This window comes from Hyla sarda, chromosome 2 (genome assembly GCF_029499605.1).
Source record: "Hyla sarda isolate aHylSar1 chromosome 2, aHylSar1.hap1, whole genome shotgun sequence".
Classification (NCBI taxonomy): Eukaryota; Metazoa; Chordata; class Amphibia; order Anura; family Hylidae; genus Hyla; species Hyla sarda.
This window is the reverse complement of record NC_079190.1, coordinates 54,766,843-54,793,928: the sequence shown is the minus strand read 5'-3', so window position 1 is coordinate 54,793,928 and position 27,086 is coordinate 54,766,843. Positions and strand designations below refer to the sequence as shown.

Here is a 27,086-nt window from a genome sequence, read left to right as displayed (position 1 = left end):
GTGTCATACTGAGTCCCTACAGATGATTATTCCATAGTTGTAAGAACTCCATGAGCTGGTGTATGAGGCCTTTGTACAGACTATATTTTCATTAACATCAGTATACTTTACCATGATTGGTGCTTATACATTATATGCTGGATGTAGATTATGGGCAGACAGTTTTGGTGATTTTTTCTTTGGAATGTGCATTTTCTTCCATAATGATTATAAAGAATGTCAGATGCAGAGCTGCTATCATGCATTACAATCCTTTAACTGTAAACCTTAATTCATATCTAATAGAAGAGATTACCTGCCTTTTCTCTACCAACTTGCTTTGCAACAACATTAATGTCTGGTTTCTCATGCTCAACATGATGAATGGTCACCATCTTTACCATGACATACATGGTTTTGATCACACAACCTCTATGTGAGTACCAAATAGTAAAGTTATTAGATACCAGATGAACCTGCTAATTTCACCGTAAATGCCCAACCATTTAATGTGTATGGGCCTTGAGACGTCCTGAGATGTCAGGGAATTAGAATGGTATCTTGAATTTCAACCACCTTATTCAAACCACTATTAGAGGATTTTGGAAGATGCTTCTTTCTCTCCCTGACCTCCTATTCAGAATACATGCTTTTGCTGCCAAAAAGTGCATTAGTATATTGGGATCGAGAGAGATAGCTTACAGCCCAATGGGTGTTAGTCTGACAGCTATCTAAGGATTGCCTGTCAAACTATTTTTATTTTAATAAATGTGGCCAGGCTATCTGATCAAATATTTTTTAAATAACCTGTACTTACCTCCCTCGCCCCGGCAGCCTCTGCTATCATGGTGCCCAGTCTCAGCCATGCTTCACCGGGTGCTGGTGGGGCACGAGACATTGCTAATCACTGGGAGTGATTGACTAAGTGACAATGTCTGAAGTGCAATGGAGACAGGGCTTTGTCATAACTGAAACTGCTTGGCAGGGGTGATCAGCTTCTGGGGGTGAGAGAGGTAAGTACAGTTTTTTTTTACTTTTATCAAGAAGCCAGGGCACACTTATTTGAAAAAAATAAATAAAAATAGCCAGGCAACTCCTTAATGGTTAGCCATTATACAAACATATTGATCGCAACATTGAATAAATATTTGTACAGTTCCATGCTGAAAATCACTAGATGGAGACTCACTGTGGTTTGTTTTTGCTTTTCATATACAAAGCCTTATAATGGAATATTAAGCCCTTAAGCCCAGACTGGAATTTGATGCTGAATAAAAAATGAAAAACATCCTTACACGATTCGCCATCTGGTTTCAATATGAACGGCTGAGAAAATAGTGTGTGTGTGTGGGGGGGGGGGGGGGGGGGGGCAGTTGCCTTTCTTTTAACTAAAACTCCTGCAATTATTTAATTGTTCATTTTTTTCAATATTGTATAAATAAAACAAAAATCACAATAACAGGAAAGGATATTTAATTTTCCAGAGGCCTCTCAGGGAACCAAATCTACTATGGGTGAACCTGCATAAAGGGAACATGCAGACATAGTTGTTACCTAATATAGTATTATTGGTTCTGCTCTTATCCAGGGGTAAGCAGTCCAGTAATTACTTTCAGGGCTTTAAGAAATTCCAAGAGTCTGACCATAGAGAAGAAGCTACTTTTTATGGAAGAATATTGTCCACGAAAGAGTCTTATGTAATAAAGTCTCTGATAGACAAGATAAGAGATATCCTAAGGAATTTGAACTGACCTAACTTCACTTTAATATCAAGGATATATTCACACGGGCCATGTTTTATGCAGATATTAAAGGAGTTATCCAGGATTAGAACACCGGAGCTGATTTCATCATAAAGCAGCACCACCCCGTCCTCAGGTTGTGTGTGGTATTGCAGCTCAGTTCCATTGAAATAAATGAAGCTAAGTTGTAATACCATACTCAACTTGAATTACTCAACCTGAATACAGATGGGATGCTCTTTTTGTAGAAATTAGCTCTGTTTTTCTAATCCTGGACAACCCCTTAAACCCTGAAGTGTTACTCCAGACATATCATACCTTTTATATTGGACTCTGGGTGCTGTAAAATAAAAAAGAAACCATACTTACCTACTTCAATCCACTGCAGCTGGCGTTCCCACTGAAAACCTTCATCGCTGCTCCCAGCTTTTCATGATGTTTCATTTCTGTAGGAAATAACCACATGTCCAACCCCTGGTTGGGGAAGGTCACACTGGGGACAGTTTTTGGCTGAGTTGGCATTTCCTGCATAAGCAACAGTAATCTCCACCATCAGAACACCAGCTGTAGGGGATCAGAGCAGGTTAGTATGGTTTCATTTTTATTTTTATGGCACCCAATATAAAGTCCAATATAAAAAACAATTAGTATAATTGGAATAACCCTTTAACTGAAAATGATTTGCTACCTTTTAGCACTGTTGTTTTTAGGTCCAACATTCTATAATTATTATAATTTTAATCTTCCCTTAAAGTGGTGTGATAGAGAGCTCTAAATTTCCTGTACAGGTAAATGATACAGTTCGGACTGCCCTCAGCCACCATCAGAGGGAGCTCAGGAGCACATAGCATACTGCTTTATTAGGAAGCTCAATGTATGCTCCCCCTAGAAGTTTAAGGATGTAAATAAATTATAAGTCTATGCAAGACATTAGGAGCTATGTTTCAGAAAAAAAAAAACATAAGTTCAAATACTAAAAAGTTATATTTAGACATTCATAAACACTGAATAAAGTTTGGTCAATTTAGATAAAAATAAACAGGAGTTCAAAGACAGACAATACATTCACATCTACTAATGCTCCATTAGGGAGCTGCTATTTATGAGCCTAATGAGAAGAAAAAAAAAAAAAACAATAAGTCCAGAAACAAAATTTCTTCCTAGCTAGAAAATAACTTACTGTCTGAGTCATTTTAATATGTTAAACAAATGGTGTTACACTTTGTTCTGCTAGGAAGCAAATGCTCATAAAGCAGGTGGCTGTCTACGGTGCTGAAACTGCTGTCAGAAATAGGGACCTTGTTTCTGTCTAAATGTTCATGTTCATAATAATATTAATTAATAAAGATTAATTAAAGCATTAGTGTAATATAAATACAATTTTGTCATGTATCATGAATAAAGGCTAGGATTGCTCATACGGTATAGCCGGGTGAAGTGTATGGAAACGCACATCACTCCACGGCTTGGTGGGCAGTCCCATTGATGAGCTCCATTAAAGTATATTAGGCCTATCTGCGTGTTGAGCCAGGGAGGGAAACATGCTGCTGTGTGCTTTACCCAGGTATAACTGACAATCAGGGGAGGTCTCAGCACCGAGAACCAGATCTAAACATGTCTGTGTGGCATGTAAAATGTAATATGAATTACAGTAACACATTAAAGGGGTACTCCGGTGAAAACCTTTTTTCTTTTAAATAAACTGGTGCCGGAAAGTTAAAGGGGTACTCCGGTGAAAACCTTTTTTCTTTTAAATCAACTGGTGGCAGAAAGTTAAACATATTTGTAAATTATTTCTATTAAAAAATCTTAATCCTTCCTGTACTAATTAGCTACTGAATACTACAGAGGAAATTCTTTTCTTTTTGGAATGCTCTCTGATGACATCACGAGCACAGTTCTCTCTGCTGACGTTATTATAATAATAATAATAATGACACTTTACTTATTTTTGTCCTTAGTGGGATTTGAACCCAAGTTCCCAGCACTGCAAGGCAGCAGTGCTAACCACTGAGCCACCATGCTGCCCTTAGCATACATCTGCTATGCATGGTTGCTAAAATGGACAGAGATGTCAGCAGAGAGCACTGTGCTTGTGATGTCATCAGTGTTCCAAAAAGAAAGGAATTTCACCTGTAGCATTCAGCAGCTAATAAGCACTGGAAGGATTAAGATTTTTTTAATAGAAGTAATTTACAAATATGTTTAACTTTCTGTCACCAGTTGATTTAAAAGAAAAAATGTTTTCACCGGAGTACCACTTTAAGGTCTTATGGTGAATGTTTTTGAAAATAAAATAATATTAAAGCATAATGAAAAAATACTTTCCCAAAGTGTATCCTTGTCTTATAGATTCCTAGCATTCTATTTAAATAACCAAGGAAAGGCAGACTGACTTGTTGGCCTCTTGTCCTTTCCCCTCAGCATCTGTGGTACATGCCTACACAGTTGTTTATACTTCATACTGCTCTGGGTACAAGATTGCTCAAATGGGTTATCCAGAATTAAAAGTTACCCACCATCCAAAAAAGAAGAAATAACTAACTATTTGGGTGGGGATCAACCTATGGCACCCTCACTAGTCACACGAGAATGGAGATCAGATGTCCCATTAGTGAATGGAGCAGCAGCACACCTGTTTGGCCACCTACCCATTTTCTGACTATGGAACTTCCAAACATAGCCTGATTAGGCACTTAGCAATGTACTGAAGGCTTATAAAGAGTGATGGGGACAACCCCTTCATTTTCCTTCAATACCTGTCATTTTTCACAGATACTCTTAAAAGTAAATAGCAGGGGTATAACTATAGAGGGTGCAGATTTTGCAGTCATACCTGGTCCTGAAGCCTGAGGAGCCCAAAGGCTTATCTGAGAGATATTAGGAGACTAGTTCTATAACTATTACCTGATAATTAGAGATAGTACTTTGGGTTCCAGGAGCCACTAGTAGTTATCATATGTGGAACCTGTATTATATCCAAAATCCTTATTGTGTAGCATGGAAGGAATCACAGTGAGCGTCTCCTTTTATTGTGCAACTGTTTATGGTTCACCACAGCTCGATCACTCGCACGAGTACTGTATACAGATGTCATGTAGTACACGCTTGCCCCGGAAACGCTTTTCATTCAGCAGTTATAATTATATCGTTCTATTGTGTTTGGCATGCTGTCTAGTAATGGCAGCAGCAGCTTTTAAAAATGGCTGAGAACACAGGGAGTGACTAGAGTGAAGTATCTCGAGGACAGCGTTACAGCTAAAGGTTGATAACAGTGGCCCGGTCCAGAATAGGCCATGGGAGCCGTCTTATCTCCCTTTGGCAGGAGGTGTTCGGAGCTTCCTGTGCGAAATCAGGAGCGTATGCTGCTTTCCTCTTCTTGTTTGGCTTCCTCCCCAATACATGACCGTTCCCAGCACTGCTGTTATCTTTGCATCTTCAAACATGGCACAATTTACTTCCTTAAGAGCTTTATGTATTCTTAAGGGTCGCATTATATCCCCTAAACTTGCATTAACCAGAGAGGTAAAGCTAGCTGGGAAGCGCAATGTGTTATAGGCAGGCCCCTCACCTTGATGAGCGCTCAACACAATCCAGCTATACAGTCCATAATACTGAGCCCCTTTTCATTAGTCATTAGATTAGTCAAGGTAAAAGAAAAAATAAGTGAAGATTCACAGTGTCCTTATCATCAAAGGGTTAACACGTGAATTCCTGGTGGAAGTGTGGAATTGCTCTAAGAACTTTGAAAAAATAATTGCAGGGGCTCTCGGCTTCCTGCTACTGTGTACTGCCAGATTTATGGCCCTCTTCCTTCTCCTCACCTCCTTTTTGGTTTATAATATTAAAATAGAACTGATGACTTCTGTTAAAGTCTATCCCTCCTCATTCATGGCAAAGAGAAAGAAAAACACAAGACTATGGTCAAGGACAGGCTGTCGGAAAGTCAAGAATAAATAATCCAAATCCCAAGATACTTTCCTCCCCTTCAAAGTACAATCTTATCCCAGAAAGACTTTGCAGCAAGGAAGGAATTTAGTGGCTTGGGTATCCTTGTAAGTATAATGAGGTCTATGACTTTCTTGACCTTCTCTGAATGGAAAGCAATAATGGATGTGGAAGGACAATAACTCTCGAGAATGTTTTATTGTGTTTCCCTGGTTTAGGATGTGAAAATAAAAACCATGATGATTAAAACCTCCAAGGAAGATTCTCCTGATCATTCTTTATACATGGCACTAGCAAATGTAGAGTCTAAAGGTGCCCATATACATTAGAGAAATGTCATCTGAACCCAACAATTTTGTTGGGGAAAGCTTACCATTCAGTGTATGGGTGATGTTGCAACTCAACCACAATGATAGATGTTGTGGGAAAGAAGCATCAGGCATGTTAAAATGTAACATTTAGTTTTATAGGCAATAGACTACCACCTGAGGTGTCTGGAAGTAGCAGAGGTATCTCATTTCCCACTCATCTCAACAGATGAATGCTCAGCCAAGGAGATGATGTAGATCTGCTGAAATTGCTACCCCTAAAGTAGACTCTGCTGGCACTGGATGATGAGATGATAAACTGGAGGGAAAAAAACTGGATACTGAAAACTGGAGTAGGAGAAGGAACCCATAGTCAAGCAGAGTTCCAGCACAATATTATACATGCAGAAGCTCTGGGCAGGCGTAGTTCTTGCTCAAAATATTATGCAAATGTTCTCCAATGTGGCTGATGGGTGGATCAGCTTTATATTGCCCGACAAATGGTGAATGGTATGGTAGACCTAGTAGGAGGCCATGAGGTCTGTTTAGGAGAACAGACTTATTTCATATTCAAACAATGAAATGATCATTGTGCTGTAGAACTGCAGAGCCCCGGTATATGATTGTTTCCAGACCATACCCTATAAATATTCCAGGTTACTGGATACTCTTTAGTGTTGAGATTTGTCAGTTGTCATCTCAGGACCTTCTTAAACAGTCTGTGGTTGATTTCCTAAAATGAGTTTGAATCACTGACTAATGGTTTAATGTGGTAGTGTTGGAAAGAACAGCTCGTTCCATTCATACGTGAAGTCTGCCTCAGACCAGCCCTTCCTGGTAACTGCACTGTGCTTCCATCTGACTCCCGGTGTTGGAGCGGGGTGGGTCATTTGGTAAATTTCCACTTAACTTGCACCTTGCTGTTTATTCTCTTTATTATTAAGTCAAGGGAATATTCTCAACAGTAGAGCATGATAACATTTTATATGCACTTGGGGTTAGTTATTTGTGCAGTTCGATAAATAAAAGGGTTTGGTTTAGCAAACCCATTTACAAATACCCTATGGAATAGTAAGGTTATAGAGCGGATCCTCTCTTTTAAGACCTTCTCTTTAAAGGGGTACTCCGGTGCTTACACATCTTATCCCCTATCCAAAGGATGCCTGATCGCGGGAGACCCGCAGCTGGGGACGCCCGCAATCATGCACGCGGCACCCCGTTTGTAATCAGTCCCCGGAGTGTGTTCGCTCCGGGTCTGATTACGCTCGACCGCAGGGCCAGGGGCATGTGACGTCATGCCCCCGTGTGGCGTCACGCTCCGCCCCTCAATGCAAGCCTACAGGAGGGGGCGTGATACCCCTTTAAGTCAGAACATAATGTGGCTATATAGAGTTTCACCTGCTCTGGGGTACTTAGTATATCCATATAAAGCATCTACAGCCTACTGTATCTTCCTGAAACAGTGTGATGGTTTACTTCCCCTGTGCTTGTGCTGCCAAGAAATTGTAATGACCCCCCCCTGTAGTACTAAGCTAAGGGGAACATGCCTATAGGAGGAGGTAGAGGCATATAACTCCTTCGTTTAGAGCTTTCACACTATAAAGTTCTTCTGCTTTAAAGAGCCGTTATAATATTCCCTTAAAAACTGCCGTTAAACGGCCATTACAAAATACCATTAAAGTCTATGGGATTTTTACATTATCCATTTTAACCTGTCATAGCCCGTTATTAATAACGGACATTATTTGTGACGGGAGAAAAAACGGTACATGCACTATTTTTCACCCATCACAAAATAACATCTGTTATTAATAACGGGTTATGACTAGAGATGAGCGAACTTACAGTAATTCGATTTGTCACAAACTTCTCGGCTCGGCAGTTGCTGACTTTAGCCTGCATAAATGAGTTCAGCTTTCAGGTACTCCGGTGGGCTGGAAAAGGTGGATACAGTCCTAGGAGACTCTCTCCTAGGACTGTATCCACCTTTTTCAGCCCACTGGAGCACCTGAAAGCTGAACTCATTTATGCAGGCAAAAGTCAGCAAACGCCGAGCCGGGAAGTTCGTGAGGAATTGAATTACTGGAAGTTCGCTCATCTCTAGTTATGACGGGTTAAAACGGATAATGTAAAAATCCCATGGATTTTAATGAGATTTTGCAACAGCCATTTTTAAAGGAGATGTCCGGCGCAGACTTTTTCTATTCTGTCCTGCCCGGGCTGCAAAAAAAGACAAAACAAACTTTCACTTACCTCCATATGTTGCCCCGGAGCTCCGCAACAGCTGATCGGTCGGCCGGGCTCTTTACTTCCTACTTCCTTTAGCCCGGTACGTCACACGGTGCTTCAGCCTATCACCGGCCGAGGCGGGACATCGCTGCGGCCAGTGATAGGCTGAAGCGATGTGTGACGTACCGGGCTAAAGGAAGTAGGAAGCAGACAGCCCGGCCGACCCATCAGCTGTTGCGGCGCTCCGGGGCAACATATGGAGGTAAGTGAAAGTTTGCTTTGTCTTTTTTTGCAGCCCGGGCAGGACGGAATAGAAAAAGTCTGCGCCGGACATCTCCTTTAAGGGTTTTCATAACGGAACATTATAACGGTTCTTTAAAACGTAAGAACTTTATAGTGTGAAAGCAGCTTTACAGGTATTATCTATATTTAATTTTAAAGATTCAAGCTGGGGAGGTTTCTTTTAGAAGTTGAAGTCTATGTAAATGGTGCCTTATTGGCATGGGTGTGATTAATGAAGAGATGTAACTTCCTGTCCCACTGTCTCTTCCTCTTATCCAAAAAAAATGTCTGAAGCCTCCTGTCTACTGCACAATATTTGTCTGACAATTTACATAACCAAATATGTTTATACTTAATTGCATATTATGTTTAAGTTGATTTACGTATTATTGCATCCTTTACATGCTTATATTTTCTCTAAATGACATGTTACTATGTAAATTTTGGAAAATATCATTTTAAGTTACATTGTGGCCCAAGGAAAGGGCAGCCATTCTGTCACGGTTCCCTAGAGGTTTCCTCCACAATATATTTTTCCTCTCTTGAGTTCTGGACAATGACTTGTGAGTTGGAGGTTTAATAATTTTTTCATAGATTTTGTCCTTATAAAATGTCATGTGTTGGAATTCACATCCTATAATGGAAGCCAGGAGCCATTCATGTAATACTTCTCATCCAGTCAGCTATTATATAAATGTGTGTGCACAGTTACCTATTCCATTCTAATCTATTCTTTCTACTCTCTAACAGGTGTGATTTCCACTCTGACAGTCCAGTTCCTTTAATCATCGGTAAAAACCGTAGCATGGGAAATAAGATTTATAGTATTATAGAACGTACACGTCTGATCGAGGGGAGGAACAAGGTAATAAACCATATGTTATGCTATAGTGCTATAAAGATTTTTATGCAAATTAGATTGATAAAAGGGATTATCCCAAGATTAAAATTTATCATATAAGTAAATTATCAGTGGGGGTCTGATCGCTAGGATCCCAAAAATGGGGGTCTTTGTTTCCTGAGCGCCTGGAGCAACAATATGCATGCTTAGCCCCTGCTTAATTGATTGGCTAACGCTGCCCATACACCTTATATTAAAGTCTGCCAGGCCCACCGCTAGCGGGTTAGGACAACTCTCTAAGGTGTTTGGCGACCTCCTGACACTCCAACCATAGATGTTGATAGATAGTTGAGAGAAGTGAACATCCATCAAATTTGACATTGCCCAATCCTTTTGTTCTTGGAGGGATAAGCCAGTTTCAGTGTGTCCGGTCATAAACAACAAATAAACCTTCAGAAAGATAACTGTGAAATTCTGAAATAATGTTTGGCCAACAGTTATTAAATATGTATGGTAAGCTTAAATGGGCACTGTCACCTACTTTATTTTTTGATATGTTGTAGTACTTATGTACTACAACATATCTCTAATATACTTTTATTATTTTTCTTTTGTAATTAAAACCGGCCACTAGGGGTCTCCCTCCTAGTGGCCGGCTGCAGCCTGGCGTGACGTCACGCCTGAAAAAGGACTGATTTTGGCCTGGCAATCAATCCTTTTTCAGTTAGCTGCATTCGCTCCCTGCCTGTCAATCAGACAGGCAGGGAGCGAGCGCATTGGCTCCCCGGCCACTGGCTGGGATGCCACTCCTCCCGCACATCGCGCCGCCTTGTTGCCGCCGCTGTCCCTGCACGCCCCCTGCCGGACTCTGCAGTAAGTGTAATGAGGGAACGGGGTATGCGGGAGGGGGGTTTGTGATGGAGGGAATGGGGTATGCGGGGGGGGGGGTTGTGATGGAGGGAACGGGGTATGGCACGGGGGGCGAGGGAGACGAAGGGGACGGGCTAGCGCCGCATGTAACTAACTAATAGTTTATCTACACAGGGTGCCTCCAGCTGTTTCAATACTACAACTCCCAGCATGCCCTGACAGCCAATAGATGTCAGGGAAAGCTGGGAGTTGTAGTGATGAAACAGCTGGAGGCACCCTGTGTAGATGAACTAAGGGCGGAAGTCCCCCCCAGCAGGCATCAGTGACGTGGTGCCTGCTGGGGATGTCTGCCTGGTAGTGAGCACACTGCCAGGCAGACAAAAGGCATTTTTAATATAGTAAAAATAAAAATTAAAAGCAGGGAGGGGGTTAGGGATAGATTGGCAATAGGCAGGGACAGAAAAAAAATAGGATGGTGGGAGCTACCCTTTAAAGGACTGCCAATGATAGTCAACCACAGCACTCAGCTATCTTTGGAAGTCCCAAGTGAATGAAGGAGTGGCCAAGCAAGTGTGCTGCCACTCCATTTACTGGGAGGAGGGGTTAGTGGTGCATGTGATTGGTGGAAGTGCAACCACTGGGGGCCCCTGTGGATAGGTGATAAGTTTTTATGTTACCTTACCCCTTTAAAATAATTATTCAGATGCTCTAATTGTATTAAATGTGCACCCCCTCCAGAGGACAGTCAGTAGTTGTGCTCTTAAGTAGTGTGCTTCTACAACATCTATAACAAGGGGGCATCCTCTACGTCTTGAGGAAAGAACAGCACAGACAGGGTTTTTTTTACTGTAAGAGCAGTGAGACTATGGAACTCTCTGCCAGAGGAGGTGGTCATGGTTAACTCTGTAAAAGAGTTCAAAAGGGGTCTGGATGCATTTTAGGAGAGTAATAACATTGCTGGTTATGTATACAAGATTTATAGGGACAGAACGTTGATCCAGGGATTTATTCTGATGCCATATTTGGAGTTGGGAAGTAATTTTTACCTCTAGTATGAGGGTTTGTTGCCTTCATCTGGATCAACTCAGTAGGTACTCATTAGGGTTATAGGTTGAACTTGATGGATTCTGGTCTTTTTTCAGCCTTATGAACTATGTTACTATGTTACAGAGAAGAACACTGTCCCCACTGATTGGAGAGTGCCAGACCCAATAGGCACACACATTTTGACAAGTAAAACAGTAAAAACCAGGTGAAATAACCAAGTTTGAAAGTGGTTTGCCCAGGAATACTACACTGCTCAAAAAAATAAAGGGAACACTTAAGCAACACAATATAACTCCAAGTCAATGACACTTCTGTGAAATCACACTGTCCACTCAGGAAGCAATACTGACTGACAATCAATTTCACATGCTGTTGTGCAAATGGAACAGAAAACAGGTGGAAATTAGCCAGACACCCCCAATAAAGGAGTGGTTCTGCAGGTGGTGACCATAGACCACTTCTCAGTTCCTATGATTCCTGGCTGATGTTTTGGTCACTTTTGAATGCTGGCGTGCTTTCACTCTTGTGGTAGCATGAGACGTAGTCTACAACCCACACAAGTGGCTCAGGTAGTGCAGCTCATCCAGGATGGCACATCAATGCGAGCTGTGGCAAGAAGGTTTGCTGTGTCTGCCAGCATCCAGAGCATGGAGGTGCTACCAGGAGACAGGCCAGTACATCAGGAGACGTGGAGGAAGCTGTTGGATGGCAACAACCCAGCAGCAGGACTGCAACCTCCGCATTTGTGCAAGGAGGAGCAGGAGGAGCACTGCCAGAGCCCTGCAAAATGACCTCCAGCAGGCCACAAATGTGCATGTGTCCACTCAAACGGTCAGAAACAGACTCCATGAGGGTGGCATGAGGGCCCGACATCCACAGGTGGGGGTTGTGCTTACAGCCCTATACCGTGCAGAACGTTTGGCATTTCCCAGAGAACACCAAGATTGGCAAATTCGCCACTGGTGCCCTGTGCTCTTCACAGATGAAAGCAGGTTCACACTGAGCACATGTGGCAGACGTGACAGAGTCTGGAGACGCCGTGGAGAACGTTCTGCTGCCTGCAACATCCTCCAGCATGACCGATTTGGTGGTGGGTCAGTAATGGTGTAGGGTGGCATTTCTTTGGGGTCCGCACAGCCCTCCACGTGCTTGCCAGAGGTAGCCTGACTGCCATTAGGTACCGAGATGAGATCCTCAGACCTCTTGTGAGACCAGTTGCTGATGCGGTTGGCCCTGGGTTCCTCCTAATGCAAGACAATGCTAGACCTCATGTGGCTGAAGTGTTTCAGCAGTTCCTGAAGAGGAAGGCATTGATGCTATGGACTGGCCCGCCCATTCCCCAGACCTGAATCCGATTGAGCACATCTGGGACATCATGTCTCGCTCTATCCACCAATGCCACGTTGCACCACAGACTGTCCAGGAGTTGGCGGATGCTTTAGTCCAGGTCTGGGAGGACATCCTTCAGGAGACCATCTGCCTCCTCACCAGGAGCATGCCCAGGCGTTGTAGGGAGGTCACACAGGCACGTGGAGGCCACACACACTACTAAGCCTAATTTTGACTTGTTTTAATGACATTACATCAAAGTTGGATAAGCCTGTATTGTGGTTTTCCATTTTGATTTTGAGTGTGACTCCATATCCAGACCTCCATGGGTTGAAACATTTGATTTCCATTGATAATTTGTGTGTGATTTTGTTGTCAGCACATTGAACTATGTAAAGACGAAAGTATTTCATACAATTAATTCATTCATTCAGATCTAGGATGTGTTATCTTAGTGTTCCCTTTATTTTTTTTGAGCAGTGTAGTTATCCCCTATTCCTTAGCAGTCTGACCCCTTGTGATCTCCAGAACAGGGACAGAGTCTAGCTGAGAAAGGGAAGCGAGTCTGAGAACGGAGCTGTGCACACTGCTTCCCCATTCATTCTCTTTAGGAACTGTGAAAGTAGTCAAGTACAGTGTTTGGCGGTTACCATAGAGAATGAATGGAGGGATGGAGTGCATGCACAACCACCAATCGGGTCTCGAGAGACTCGCTTATTAATTCTCAGCTAGACTCTGTTCCCTGTTCTGGAGATTTGAAGTAGTCCCAGCAGTTGAACCTCCCATGATTACATAAGTATCCTCTATCCTTAGGATAACTAGTTTTTATTTGCAAACCCCTTTGAGTAAAGATGCTCCAGAAATGTTATTAATTGGAAAAATACTACACAGGAATAATTTTTTTTCTTTTTCACCTTTAAATGTTTGACAATCTAGTGTACTTTACGTATTTATTTGTGCTTTGAATTTGTGACCCTTTCAATGTTTCCTGTACAAATAACAAAATGTGGATTGGCGCAGGTAAAGGACAGGAAATGTGTCCTATTATGACTAATCCATTAAGACCATACAGGAATGACAGCTATAGTGTTCTAGTGAGATTTCCTCTTAGCACTTTTGGCCACACATAGCAAAACACAGTGTATCATTGAAACAGTCAATGACACAAGTGCTGTACTTACTTGTATTATACCACCTTCCACTTCTCTTCAATGACTCAGTTCCCAAGCCATAAACATTTATATTCTCATGTCTCAGCTCTATATTCTCACTTTTAGCTTAAGCTAATTTTAGCATCCAGTGGATACGTGACGAGAAGTGTATTGTGTGTAACTCATAGAACGAACATATGTACTTCCCTTCTGCTCTTCCACATCTGTGGAGTCTAGGGGTCTGAAGGGTCAGAATGTAAATCTAACCATGCTTCATGTTTTAAGACATGAACTATATTCGCACACATGCCTGTATTATGTTACTATAAGTGTAATAGTAGATATGGAATTGTCTGTTTAGATACATGTTAGTAATGCAGATAACTACCCCTTCTCATGCATTATTTGGATTACATTTTTATAAAAATAGCTTTAGATAGTTTGTATCTTAGTAGAGATGAAGGGTCCCTGCTCTAGTGAAGTATACAGTATGTTCTCTAACCACAGTTAAAAGTTAACCTTGGTTCATTGCATATTATTATTTTATGGTTTTACATATCTATTCACCATTTAATATTCTTATACTTCATTTATTCTCATATCTAATTTATATCCCAATTTTCTAGCAAATCACCACTTGTATTTTTTGTTTCCCATCCTTAACCAAAATAGTGGTTTCAAAATTTGGCAATAACAAAGGTTATGTAAGCCAGTCACTGGGAATATGGAAAACTTGAATAGCAACTTTAGTTTCCCTGGAACAGTTATACAGAAGACTCATATTATTAGTTTTCATCCCAAACCTTCACAACATCCAATACTGACAAGTAGTACTGAGACATTTTTGCTATTTCAGCTCATGGGTTTGCAGAAAACCCCAAGCCAAGAAGCAGACAAATAAAAATCATGGTGTGTTCTGCTAATGGCCAGCTATAATCTACAGCCACCTTTTGCCTTCTAATGCCTTTGGACATGTAGCTGCCTCCTCCCGGATCTTCATCAGGTCTTCAATACCTGTGAGGAAGCAATTTTATTGTTGGCTTCATTTTCAGTTTTTGTCAAAATAGTGAAGTAGATTCCAGATTCATGTGGTGCCTCTTTGGAGTACTTATCCTGTCTACACAGTAATTTGCACCATAATGTATAATAACAGACCTGAAGGTACTCTTAGTTTGAAGTGCAACTTCGGAATATATGTGTATATGTATGTGTGAGACTACGGTGTTCAATCTATGGATTTTGTGGAAGTCCAATAAAAGTCTATGAGATTTCTGCCCATCCTGTAGAATGAACGCCATAGGCTTTAACATCTCTGGACGACGACAAGAAAATGTAAACATATATCCACCTGCCTGAGCCATCACTGGAGTTGCGCTTTAAATAACAAAGAAATGAGTTTAATTGTTTATCAAGGGTGACCAGACAACCAGACCTTCATGTAATTGATCTCTTTTTCAGACCGCAGGGATAGTTGTCATAGATGATTCATCGGTCTCCGGTATCTATACCTGCACAGCCTCCAATAAATTAGGAACTGAAAAAAGAGATATACATTTTCACGTCACTGGTAAGAGCTTGTTACATTTTTCAAAATATTTTTTATTATATATGTGTTTTTAATAATTATTATTTAAGAACAGACTTCCCGAAAAATGGTGAAATCTATAGAAGATTAAACCTTTCCATGTTGTTTTATGCCTCATTCGTCTGATATTGGACATGGGGGGAGTTGCTCTCATGCCTCATGTCTCTCCCATTGCTATGTTTTTCCACTCGGTACCAATAGTTGAAGGTTTTCCCTTTGACTGTAAATTGCTGCTTTCCGCTGGATATTGATGTTTTGACTGCACTACTCTACCTCAGCATGGGCTACAGGACGTGTCTTTGTAGGTGGTCATGTAACAGACTGTCTGACAGTCGTGTAAGTCAAGGCTCACAATAGGACAGAGATTTCAAACATGCCCCGAATTGTTCCCAGTCTAAAGTATTTGCTGTAATCCAAGTACATCAAACTGAAGTAACCTGTGAAAGGTCCTTTCTTGTCCATTTGCTGGCACACAGCAGGACTGTGGGTGTGTTTGCAATTACCTAGGGTGAAACAGGAACAGAACAGTCTTATCTCCTTGGCTTCCCAATGTCACTTCACTGCATTTTATTTTGAGATTCCTGGTGGTGCTTGGCAAAGATAAACAGCATCTTCCATCAGGAAACCTGGGAGCTATTTCCACAGGAAGTTTCAAATCACTTAAGTAAATAAAACCATTATATATCACTGCGGCGGCCGTGCAGCTAAGCATCACATTGATCTCTGGCTTAAGGTGTAATAGGCTGGAGCAAATGGATTTTTTCTACATACACATTTTCCGATATACTTTGTGATTTAGGTTCTTAGCATTTTTAAGTTATTAGTCAATGAATGAGAAAACTGGTGTTTACATTCAGAGTCTGCAAATGAGTACACAACTAGTCCTTCTATGAAAAGTGGATATAACTGGGGGCTTGTCCCACTATTAGCACTATCCACAGAAGAGGGTATAGGTGTATGAGTGCAGGGGGTTTCACTGCTGGGATCTGCCCCCACGATCTCCAGAACAGGGTCCCGAGACTCCCATGGGAATGAAGTGGTGGATGTGAGATAGAGAGATCTGGGGGGTCCTAGCAGTTAGAAACTTATATCCCCTGTGACCTCGACCCAAATACAACACTCTGACATCTATAGCACATGCTCCTCACTGAGAACTGGGGTCCCGTTTCAGAGATCCAGGGAGGATCCTAATAACCTACTGATGTTACCTTCTGTTCATAGTAAATAATTTGAAATTACATAGTACATTGATTTTTTATCTTTTCCAGATGTGCCCAGTGGATTCCACATTAGCATGGACAGATTAGCGAAAGAAGGTGAAAACATGACCTTAACATGTTCTGTCAACAAATACCTTTACACAAACATTAGCTGGATTTTACGCAGGAGAATGGGGAACCGAACAATAAACCACAGCATCAGTAAGCAGAGAAATGCAGTCACCACTGAGTATTCCACAGTCCTAACTGCGGTTATCCAGAATGCAACCCATGCCGATTCAGGAATCTACGAGTGTAGAGCGACTAACACCTTCACTGGGGACGTTGTGTCCCAGGGCAAAGACATTACCATCAAGGGAGAACATTGCAATAAAAAAGTTAACAATTCACGGACCTCTAAACAGAGAAGAAAAAAATGTACAACAGAAAGTAGTGTAACCCAATAGAAATGACTCAAAGCTTCGTTCTCAAAGATTGTGATTGAAAATCAAAGGTACTGAATATACTTCCTGGAAGGACTGGAGAAATGGCTGCCGATATATGGAGCAGTGGCTGCAGGCCACATTCTTATCATTCTCTACTGTATCGGAAGCCATTTATGTTCCTGAAATAAGCCAGTCCAAAGATGGAAGAGATAAAGTTCAAAGATTATTCTGCAGATTTTCTCCAGTGTTAACAATACGCGAGCCTATAATGAATATAGTGCTAAGGAGGAACATAACATTGCTAGCAAGATTAGGCCAGATCTGTAGCACATCTTAAAAGGGTGGGGTGGGGTTAGGATTATTTTTACAAATATATAAATATATGGAGAACTTGCTTTTTTATTCAGATCTCAGGTTGGGAAAATTAGGAAAATTCTATTTGCTTTCGTGCATTTATTGAGAATATCCAAAGCAGAAAACAATGGAGCATGATGAAACATCACATACACATTTCGATAACTTGGTTTCCATATGAATGGATATTTCATTGATTTTCTTGGTAGCTATAATGCACCTTACTGTTTGAGCTGCTATATTACAGAGTTAGAGCGAGGAGGATCTGCCATGTACAGAAAGTGCCAAGTAGAGGAAGAAGTTTGGGGATTGATGTAAACCACTTTTGGTCATTGATATGGAAGCCATTACAAGATTTTGAAGCCCCTCTTCAGGCCATGGACTTCTATAAGGCCTATTCATATAAATATATATATATATATTTTTTTTTTTTCTAGAGCTATTTTTTCAGCTGGCAGCTGGACAACATCGGGTTCTTTGCTCATCACCTTCTTTGGTTCTATGACGGTAGAATGGTTGTGGTGATTTATTTTGAGATTTGGCCAATATTTCTATGCAATTGTATTAAGTTATTTGAAATGTTGCTTTGAAATGTATAAGCCTATATGATCAGACACTTAAAATCATGACCCAACTGCAATGTTTATGGATGGAAATGTCTGCCGAATCTCCATAAGATTCAGATTGATCAATTGATTGATCGTCACATTGTATGGGGAGATATGGTATCCTTATAAAAGGGTTTTATGCTGTCTTCGTGGATGATTCACAAATACATATAGGGTATGATCATTCAGCATTGGTAGCATCTTAGTATTTGTATGACCTCAGAAGTTAAGGATTGTCCTTGGGAAGCACCAGACCACTTCTAGATTAATCTGTGGTTGGTTAACCATGCTGTTTATAATGTCATCGTACCATGACCCTATACAGAGATAGAGTGTTGGCAGCATGATCAATCACTTGGAAGCGCGAAAACTAAGACAACCTTGTAAGATTATTTCTCAGAAGGGTCATAGGTGACCTTTTTTGGTGGCCACATGTAGCAACGGGTCACCAAAGGTCCACCATTGTTTTTTGTTGTTGTTTGCATCATGGTCTTTGGGATGGTGTTAATGTGCTAAACTTCTCTCTTGGTCAATGGTGCTTATTTACAGACCATTTCATGATAGTGAGCTTTAGTTCTATACTGGAAATAATGATATAGCAAATACCTTGTAGAGAAACGGGGTCATATTTAAACTTAAAATCAACTACACATTTATTTAATATATTAACTTATTCTACCCATCTGCCCATCTAGATGAAAAAGGACAAGGAACAACGAGCAGCAAATTACATATATCATAAGAATATGCAGTATATGTGTATGTCATCAAAACGTCTCATATAAGGTGAAGACTAGTGTTGAGCGTCATAGGCCATATTCGAATTCGCGATATTTCACGAATATATGGACGAATATTCGTCATATATTCGCTAAATTCGCATATTCGTAATATTCGCGTTTTATTTTCGCATGTGCGGAAATTTGCATATGCGGAAATTTGCATATGCAAACATTAGCATAAACGGAAATTGCATATGCGAAAATTAGCACATTTCACATATGCAAAAATTCATACGCCAGTCTCACACAGTAGTATTAGAGCCTTCTTTACACCACACAAGCTGGAAGCAGAGAGGGATGATCACTGTGATGTGTACTGTGAAAAAAATTAGCATTTTTTCTCATTGCGAATATTCGCGAGCAACACTAGTGAAGACGTTTCTTAAGTTGTTCAGATAGATAAGTTGTCTAGGAAACAAATCCTATAGACCAGTGATTTCCAAACTGTGGACCTCCAGATGTTGCAAAACTACAACTGCAAGCATGGCATGCTTGCAGTTGTAATTTTGCAGACCGGTCACAGTTTGGAGACCGATGCTATAGTCCAGTGTTTTCCAAACAGTTATTAAAAGAACAGATTTTTTTATAACTCTCACCAGCAATAATTATTTCTAGTTTGTCTATAATGTACATACATGCAATCTCTACAGCCGTATCTCAAATCCCTATTATATTGTAAAAAAAAAAACTGAATATATTTAAAAATAACCTATTCTTTTGTATGTTTTGTTTTGTTTGTTTTTTGGACGATTGTACATAATTCCTTTAATATCTTAATATAAAAATTTTATTAAAAAAAAATATATATATATTTAGATGGGAATGCACTGAGAAATATTGGTAAAGAAAAGGTGTGACTTACACTGTTTACTGTTCTGTGGTGAGACATTTATGGTGTCTCCGGTATCTTCAGGAAAGGTTTTTATAATGAACTAAAAACCTAGCCTACAATTGTGGTGGTCAAGATGGGTCCAACATGTTAAAATTCCAGATTCACTCTGTTCTTCAAGACTACCCGCCAGCAAATCCATTTCTGAACTTACTATTTTAGATTATAGGGCCTATGGAGTGAATTTTTTATGTGCGCCCCCTACAGAAACATGGTATTGTGAAATCTAAAATACTATATTTAATAATTAATTGATTTTTGAAATAGGGGTTTGTGGGTTGATCTAGAATCAGTATGCATATCGCGATATAGCAGAATGGTTTGAGGCCATTGCTATCGGACAGACATATTATTGCAAATGTAATTTTTAGTAACACTGTTTTATATGATTTTTTCCTAGTGTCCTTTAAAGGGGTAAAAAAAAAAAATGTACTAGAATTGTGGTTCAAGATCCTGATGCAGTATAAAGTAGTTATCCAGGATTAGAAAAACTGAGCTGATTCTTTTCTAAAAACAGCGCCACACCAGGTTGTGTGTGGCCTTGCATCCCAGTTCCATTAAAGGGGTACTCCGGTGGAAAACTTTTTTTTTTTTTTTTTTTAAATCAACTGGTCCCAAAAAGTTAAACAGATTTGTAAATTACTTCTATTAAACAATCTTAATCCTTTCAGTACTTATTAGCTGCTGAATACTACAGAGGAAATTAATTTCTTTTTAGAACTCAGAGCTCTCTGCTTAATCACGAGCACAGTGCTCTCTGCTGACATCTCTGTCCATTTTAAGAACTGTCCAGAGTAGGAGAAAATCCCCATAACAAAAATATGCTGCTCTGGACAGTTCCTAAAATGGACAGAGATGTCAGCAGAGAGCACTGTGCTCGTGATGTCAGCAGAGAGCTCTGTGTTCCAAAAATAAAATAATTTCCTCTGTAGTATTCAGCAGCTAATAAGTACTGGAAGGATTAAGATTGTTTAATAGAAGTAATTTACAAATCTGTTTAACTTTCTGGCACCAGTTGATTTAAAAAAAAAAAAAAAGTTTTCCACCGGAGTACCTCTGTAAAGTGAATGGAGCCAAGTTGTAATACCACACATAACAGACATAGTTAGTGCTGGTTAACAAAAAATATAATAGGTCTGTTATCCTACTCCTTGACATCCCCTTTAAAGGAAACTGTCACATGTTTTGTCCCGCACTATCCACGGGTATCTGTGGATAGTGCGGGAGACACTGAACATTTTGAGTCCTACCTTGCCTGGATCCGCAGTGCCGTTCCCTGTTATAGCTGGTTTTCGGTATATTCAGATTAGCTGCTAACTGGCACGGGCGGGGTTACTGTCTTCAATTGGCACTGTGACGTAACCGCTGCCCGCCCCGCAGCACTGCCCGGCTAATGAATATTTATACGTTGTCTTAAACTCTCCGTCTCATTTCGGCCAAGTCCTGGACGATACTTCGCATGCGCGGGATTTCCTACTATACCCAGAAGCTGTCTGCTTCAAACGCTGAAGACAGCTTTCGGGTATAGTAGGAAATTCCGCGCATATGCAGTATCGTCCAGGACTCGGTCGAGATGAGACAGAGAGTGTAAGACAAAGTATGAATATTCATTAGCAGTGCGGTGCTGCGGGCTGGGCGGTGGTTACGTCACAGTGCCAGTTGAAGGCAGTAACCCTGCCCGTGCCAGTTAGGAGCTAATTTGAATATACGGAAAACCAGCTATAATGGGCGAACGGCACAGCGGATCCGGGCAAGATAGGACTCAAAATATTCAGCGTCTCCCGCACTATCCACAGATACCCGTGGATAGTGCGGGACAAAACATATGGCAGTTTTCCTTTAAGGCCTTGTTCACACTATGGAATTTCCAAGTGTAATCCGGTGGAAAAATTCTGCTCGGAAATTCTGTTGTTTCAGAGTCCGACTGTTTTGGATGGGATTTTGTGGCATCGTGTGTGCAGCGGAATTCCCACAGAAATTCCAATTACAATTAACATGCGAATTCTTTCTGCGAAATGACTAGAAAATGCACTGCTGTCTATGGAGACAGCGCATTTCCAAACAGTCCTAGTGCAGACATGTTTTGCCGGCGCCCGCTGTCTGTGGAATTTCCGCCCGGAAATTTTCTGGGTGGACATTTCGCTGTGTGAACCAAAGCTATCTAATAATTGGTGTAATCTTAGACTAGACAATCTAAGGGGCCGATGTTTGCTATGAGATCGTCGCTCGTGTAAAGAGACTTTTACAAAGCGCACCCACTGTGACCGATTTATCAGTCTGAGACAATATTATAAATCTAGAACATTCTTAGATTGTCTAGTCTAAGTTTACACTGTTAAAGAGTTAGACAGTTTTCGTAAATTTGGGCCTATATGTGTGCTTTCTATGTGAGTGTAAGTAAAGGTTCAAAGGGATTAGTTTGTATAAAGTTCGAAAAAAAAGTTACCTAAAAGCAGTGCAACTTTCGTGTATGGGATGTGTCCAGTATTGCAGCTCAGCTCCATTCATGTGAATAGGTCTGAGCTGCAGTAACATTCTCAGCCCATGGACCAGAGTGGAGCAGTTTTTCGAAAAAGGAAACTCTGGCTTAATCAGTTACCACACAGCCTTATTTTTTCTACGCTCCTCTCTGATGACATCACCAACATGAAAGCGATTTTAAAAATGACATATATCCTATAAGTGTGCTAGGACATTTCATCTCTCCAAATGGCGAGGAGCCTATAAATATGTTGTACGCAGGGCCGCCATCAGGAATTTCGGGGCCCCATAAAGTCATAGCATCCGCCCCCCCAATCCCTACCCCACTTACCAAAAGCAATAGTCCACAAAAATACCGTATATCACGGTTTTAGGTCCGGTCAGAGAACTGGACACAGGGCAAAAATGAGTCAACCAAAGTCACTATATGACTCCGGTTGGCTCATTCAAATGAATTAGATACGGGCCGGGTTCGGTGACCGGATCATCAAAAAGTTATTTGAACCCAGCCTTAGTGTGAAGGGCGGTGGCAGGGAGAGGACACAGCTCCCATACTCCATGACAAGTAGAGGGATGACAAGCAGTTCATCACTTCTGGGGCTTCAAGAGACTGGGAAAGCTGGGTGACATTACACAGTGCAGGGCTCACATTATTTTCCTAGCTGTACTGCCTGTCACCCAGCTTTCCTAGCCTCCTAAAGAGAATATATGACTGGTGAAGCAGCTATATTGGAGACATTGGCCCGCATTTACATCGTCCGCCAGTCTGTGACACGATGCAACATTTTTTCCCGACGGACCAGACCCGAAAAAGGGGCGTAACCCGACATTTCTGAGCTTTCCCACGTATTTATAAAGCTTTCCAACCCGAATATGTTCAATTGTTGTGGATTTAATCCCGACAACTCAGAGGAGTTGGAAACCAAGCCAAAAAGACGCACGTGCGACAAACAGGATGCGACATAATAATAAATACGAGGGGAAAAAAGCAGTCGGGTAAGAAAGCAACATAGACTTACAACCCGATTTTCTAAGTAAATGAGGGCCATTAAGTACCAGATGTCACACTAGTATTCTGCTATTTAGGAGTCTTATAAAGCTGGGGAAGTACTGTAAGTCCTGCACTAAGACTCCTTTAATGGCAGAGTACTAGTGTGACGAACAATGCACAGATACAAACACATGCACATTACATACATTCATAATTCTTAGGTATACACACACGATTAGGCTCAAGATACACACACACCTACTATTTAGGCAGAATTGAGCAGCTCCAGGGGGTCCACATCTTGTGTGACTTTTAGTTTCAGTTTCACTTTAGTTTCAGGCTTCAGACTGTGCACCTTCCAGCCCCCTCCTCCTCCTATTCCCCCACCGCAGAGGTGTATACAGCAAGAGGCCTGTGTGGGGGAGGGGCCCAGGAGAGAGGTATGGGGACCTGTACAGGCAGGGCATGGGGAAAGGGAGAGGATGGGCTCCCCGATTTTAGCTCAATCAAAACAATGATCCCAGTTGCTTTGCAAGAAACTTGTTCTTTTTACTGACATGGAGTGTGGGGTGCGAGAGGAGGGTGAAAGAGTCATCAGCTGCGGGCCCCTGTACACAGTGCTTCTGGTCCGGGCCCCTGATGACAGTACTGCCTGTACTGCCCTGATGGCGGCCCTGCTTGAACGCTGCTTGTTTTCAGATTGATTGAGTTAGGGCACTAATCCAAAATAAACAAGGCCTTAAATAGGATATTTGTGGAAAGGGGACAGGAAGAATGGGATTGACAGAAAACAGAAACTGTGTAGACACACACGATGGAATTCTTCAGAAATCTGCAGACTTGGGGCATGACTTAATGTTTTTCCAGTTTAATAAAATAAATTACTTTGTCATCCAGCTGTAAAAAAAAAAGATGTGCAGAATCTGCTGGAAATAGGAATATAGTGCACGTACACATTGTAAGTGAAAGACCCTGTACTGTAGGCCGGTCAGTTCACAGCTTTATAAAGCTTGTACCACTAACATTGGAGGGCTGGTGTATCAAAGGATACTGTATGGAAACTCTCAATGTGATATGTAGTATAGTGATACTGTAGTATATGGAAGTGAGACTATACAGAATGGGTAAAGCATAGAGACATTGTGTTTTTTGTGGCATTTTAAGATGGAAATACTGTATATATTATTAGATATTGATCTACAAAGATGAGATGGGTGCTAGAGCATGTTAAAACTCTTATTAAAGTTAGGCTGGCCAAACAAGATTCTATGTTGGGTCCATTGTAGGCGTAAAGATGCCTACAGTAACAGAGCTAAAGGGCTTGTCTACTTGGACAATCCTTTTTTTTATGATGAGAAACTTATCACAGGGTTGTCCTGTTATTAGGACCTCTGAACTCAGCTAATCTTTGGCGAAAATAAGGTAGCTAGTGTTCCAATCACCTATAGCACCACCACAGGCCAGATGATGCATTACACAGTTGGGTCCTCCAGAGATGGAGATACACTTTGAAGCTGTTTTTGGCTCTGGCTAAAAGATGAGAACAAAAATGAAGGAGTTCCTCCTCCAAAAAACATAAATGGGTTTTCTGAACCCAGTTTAAGCACATACAATCAGAAATACTGTAACTATCAGCGATATGATTCGTAGGAATGATGCAACAGGATGACTACTAAGGATATATTTTGTTGGGGTTTGAAATTTTTATAAAATCACTACTTTTTATTATATTATAATAATATCATTTGGTATGTTTTAATATAATTATAGGAACAATTGGAAGTGTTTCAGACCAAAGGTTCTTAGACCAGTGACCGAACACCTACTGTCTATAATGGATCAAAGAGTCCTTTTGTAACTTAAATGGTTTACTAAGGCATAAGTCCTGGCTTTCTTTATCTGCATTGATGGTCTTTGAATACACAAGCCTTGGACAATTTGATTGAATACAAGATGTAAAATTGCAGGAAGATGCTTTAATTCTATAGTGCCTTCTATTTTGTTGATTATATCATATCATACCTGGCCAGCCTAATATCACTGTTTGCAGTAGAGCCATATGTTTGATACACAAGATAGACCTAAAACGCACATCAGTGGTAGAAGAGTTCAGGAAATATTGATGGTTTCATTTAAAGGGTTGAACTGAATTATGTTGGTCTAAACTGATGCAGTTTAAAGAGGTTAAAAGTTATATCCTATCAACAAGGTTGGTGGATTGCCACTAGTTGAACGGAGAGGGTCCAACCATTGGAACCCCCAACAATTACAAGAATGAAGGTCGATTGACCTTAGGGTGAATGAAGCAGCAGTTCGCATAGAGTCACCGCTCCTTTCTCTAGAGGGCTGAACTCAGCTCTGTTCAAAAGTTCCGTAGACAGTACATGGAACAGAGGTTAAGCATGAAACCACTACTCCATCCAGTTGGGAGATAAGTGACCTGTTCTAGTGATTGTTGGAGGTCCCAATTCTGTGAATAGTGGATAACTTTTAATCTTGGATAACTTTAAAGTTTCTGTTCACACTAACGGCCCAGGTTTTGTTATGAATAGGTCTGTGGCATAACCAATCCCGATTTATCCAGTTGACTTAAATTGAGGTTTATTAGGTTTCTATTAGGATTGCATTTTATTATCCTGAAAATTGGAGTTGTCAAGGAATAAAAGGGGACTGTTTTCTGCCCTTTTACCAGAAACAGCACCACTTTTGTACTTAGGCTATGTCTGGTATAACAGCTCATCCACAATTTAAGTAAATGGAGCTTAACTGCAATACCAGACACAGCCAATAGAGCTGTTTATGAAAAATAAATAAAAAATAAAATTAAAAAAAAGGTTAATTTAATTATTTTTTGTTTTGTTTTCCGTCATCCTGGACAACCCCTGTAATGTTAGTGTGAATGATGACAAATATGATAGCTTCTTATTACACACCGACTTCCAAATATTGGCTTTTTCCTTTACATACTTGAAATAAAGAATCTTTCTCCTAAACAAATTTCATCACTATTGAAGATGACCATTTTTTCTTATGCAATGAAACACCAAAGGCAACATGAATGACCCATGAAGCTTACACTGTGAACTGGAAGGAAAATTTCCATTAAATTAATACAGTTGTGTATATTCATTTCTTATAAACTCATAGGTCAATATATAACTTATTTAATGTCAGATGTCAAAAAGTTACTTATTTATAGAGGATAACCGTCTTAAGATATATATACCTTAACATAGTTCTACGTCCAATGTACTTATTTTCAGGGTCTTTTTATTGCAATACAATATCATGTTATTAAGTGGTAACATATTCTTTGTATATTGTATATATTTTCATATTTTAAAAAATGGCATTTTAATTAATATTGAAAATTGTATTAACAATTTATAGAATATTCCTATTTTTGCACCCGTCTGTGGATTTGATATGTTATTATTATTATTTTTTTTTTTTTGTAACCTGAATTTCTTAAGAAAAAGATTAAATTTGGATGATTGTTATTAAAAAGTTGGGTTTTCCTGTTTTACTTTTGTATTAATTCTCCATTATTCTTTACACAATAGGCGACCTGTCCGTGCTACAATGGGGTCAGTCTGCCACAATGTAAGCGATCGGTACCCACGGGTGGTTTTTAGCACAGAACAGCAGGAATAGTAACAACATGACAACGTGTGTATTTCAAGGGACAGACAACAATATGATACCAACAACTTCTGGTTGGGAACCTGTAAAGCAATTTCCTCCCTCATGATCCTAGGCCGGGGTCCTATGACTGCAATTTTTTTTCACGTGGGAATTGCCATTGTAAGTGTAACAAGTAAACAATGGCATTTCCTCTAAATTCTGGTTTTGGATAAATATGTTGGGAAACAATCAATAATGTAACAGATTTCAACAAATGATACTTTTAGCTCCAAGTTATATGTCCTGTATTGTCGTGTCACTTTTTACCTTAAGGAATTGTAAAACATTACAAAATAATTGAAATAACTGAGAAAAGCGAAACAGCCACATGTGACATTAAC

General features: G+C 40.4%; 1 protein-coding gene across 3 annotated transcripts in view; it reads left to right on the top strand.

Moving 5' to 3' along the window:
* Positions 1 to 20,180, top strand: part of FLT1 (fms related receptor tyrosine kinase 1) — a 94,996-nt gene extending 74,816 nt beyond the window's left edge. For all 3 annotated transcript variants that reach the window (XM_056561832.1, XM_056561829.1, XM_056561831.1), the window contains exons 11-13: positions 9,239 to 9,353; positions 15,185 to 15,293; positions 16,580 to 20,180. In XM_056561832.1, the coding sequence (XP_056417807.1) occupies positions 9,239 to 9,353; positions 15,185 to 15,293; positions 16,580 to 16,977 (622 nt within the window). In that variant the 3' untranslated portion in view covers positions 16,978 to 20,180. The remainder of the gene's footprint in view (positions 1 to 9,238; positions 9,354 to 15,184; positions 15,294 to 16,579) is intronic.
* Positions 20,181 to 27,086: the final 6,906 nt, after the last annotated feature.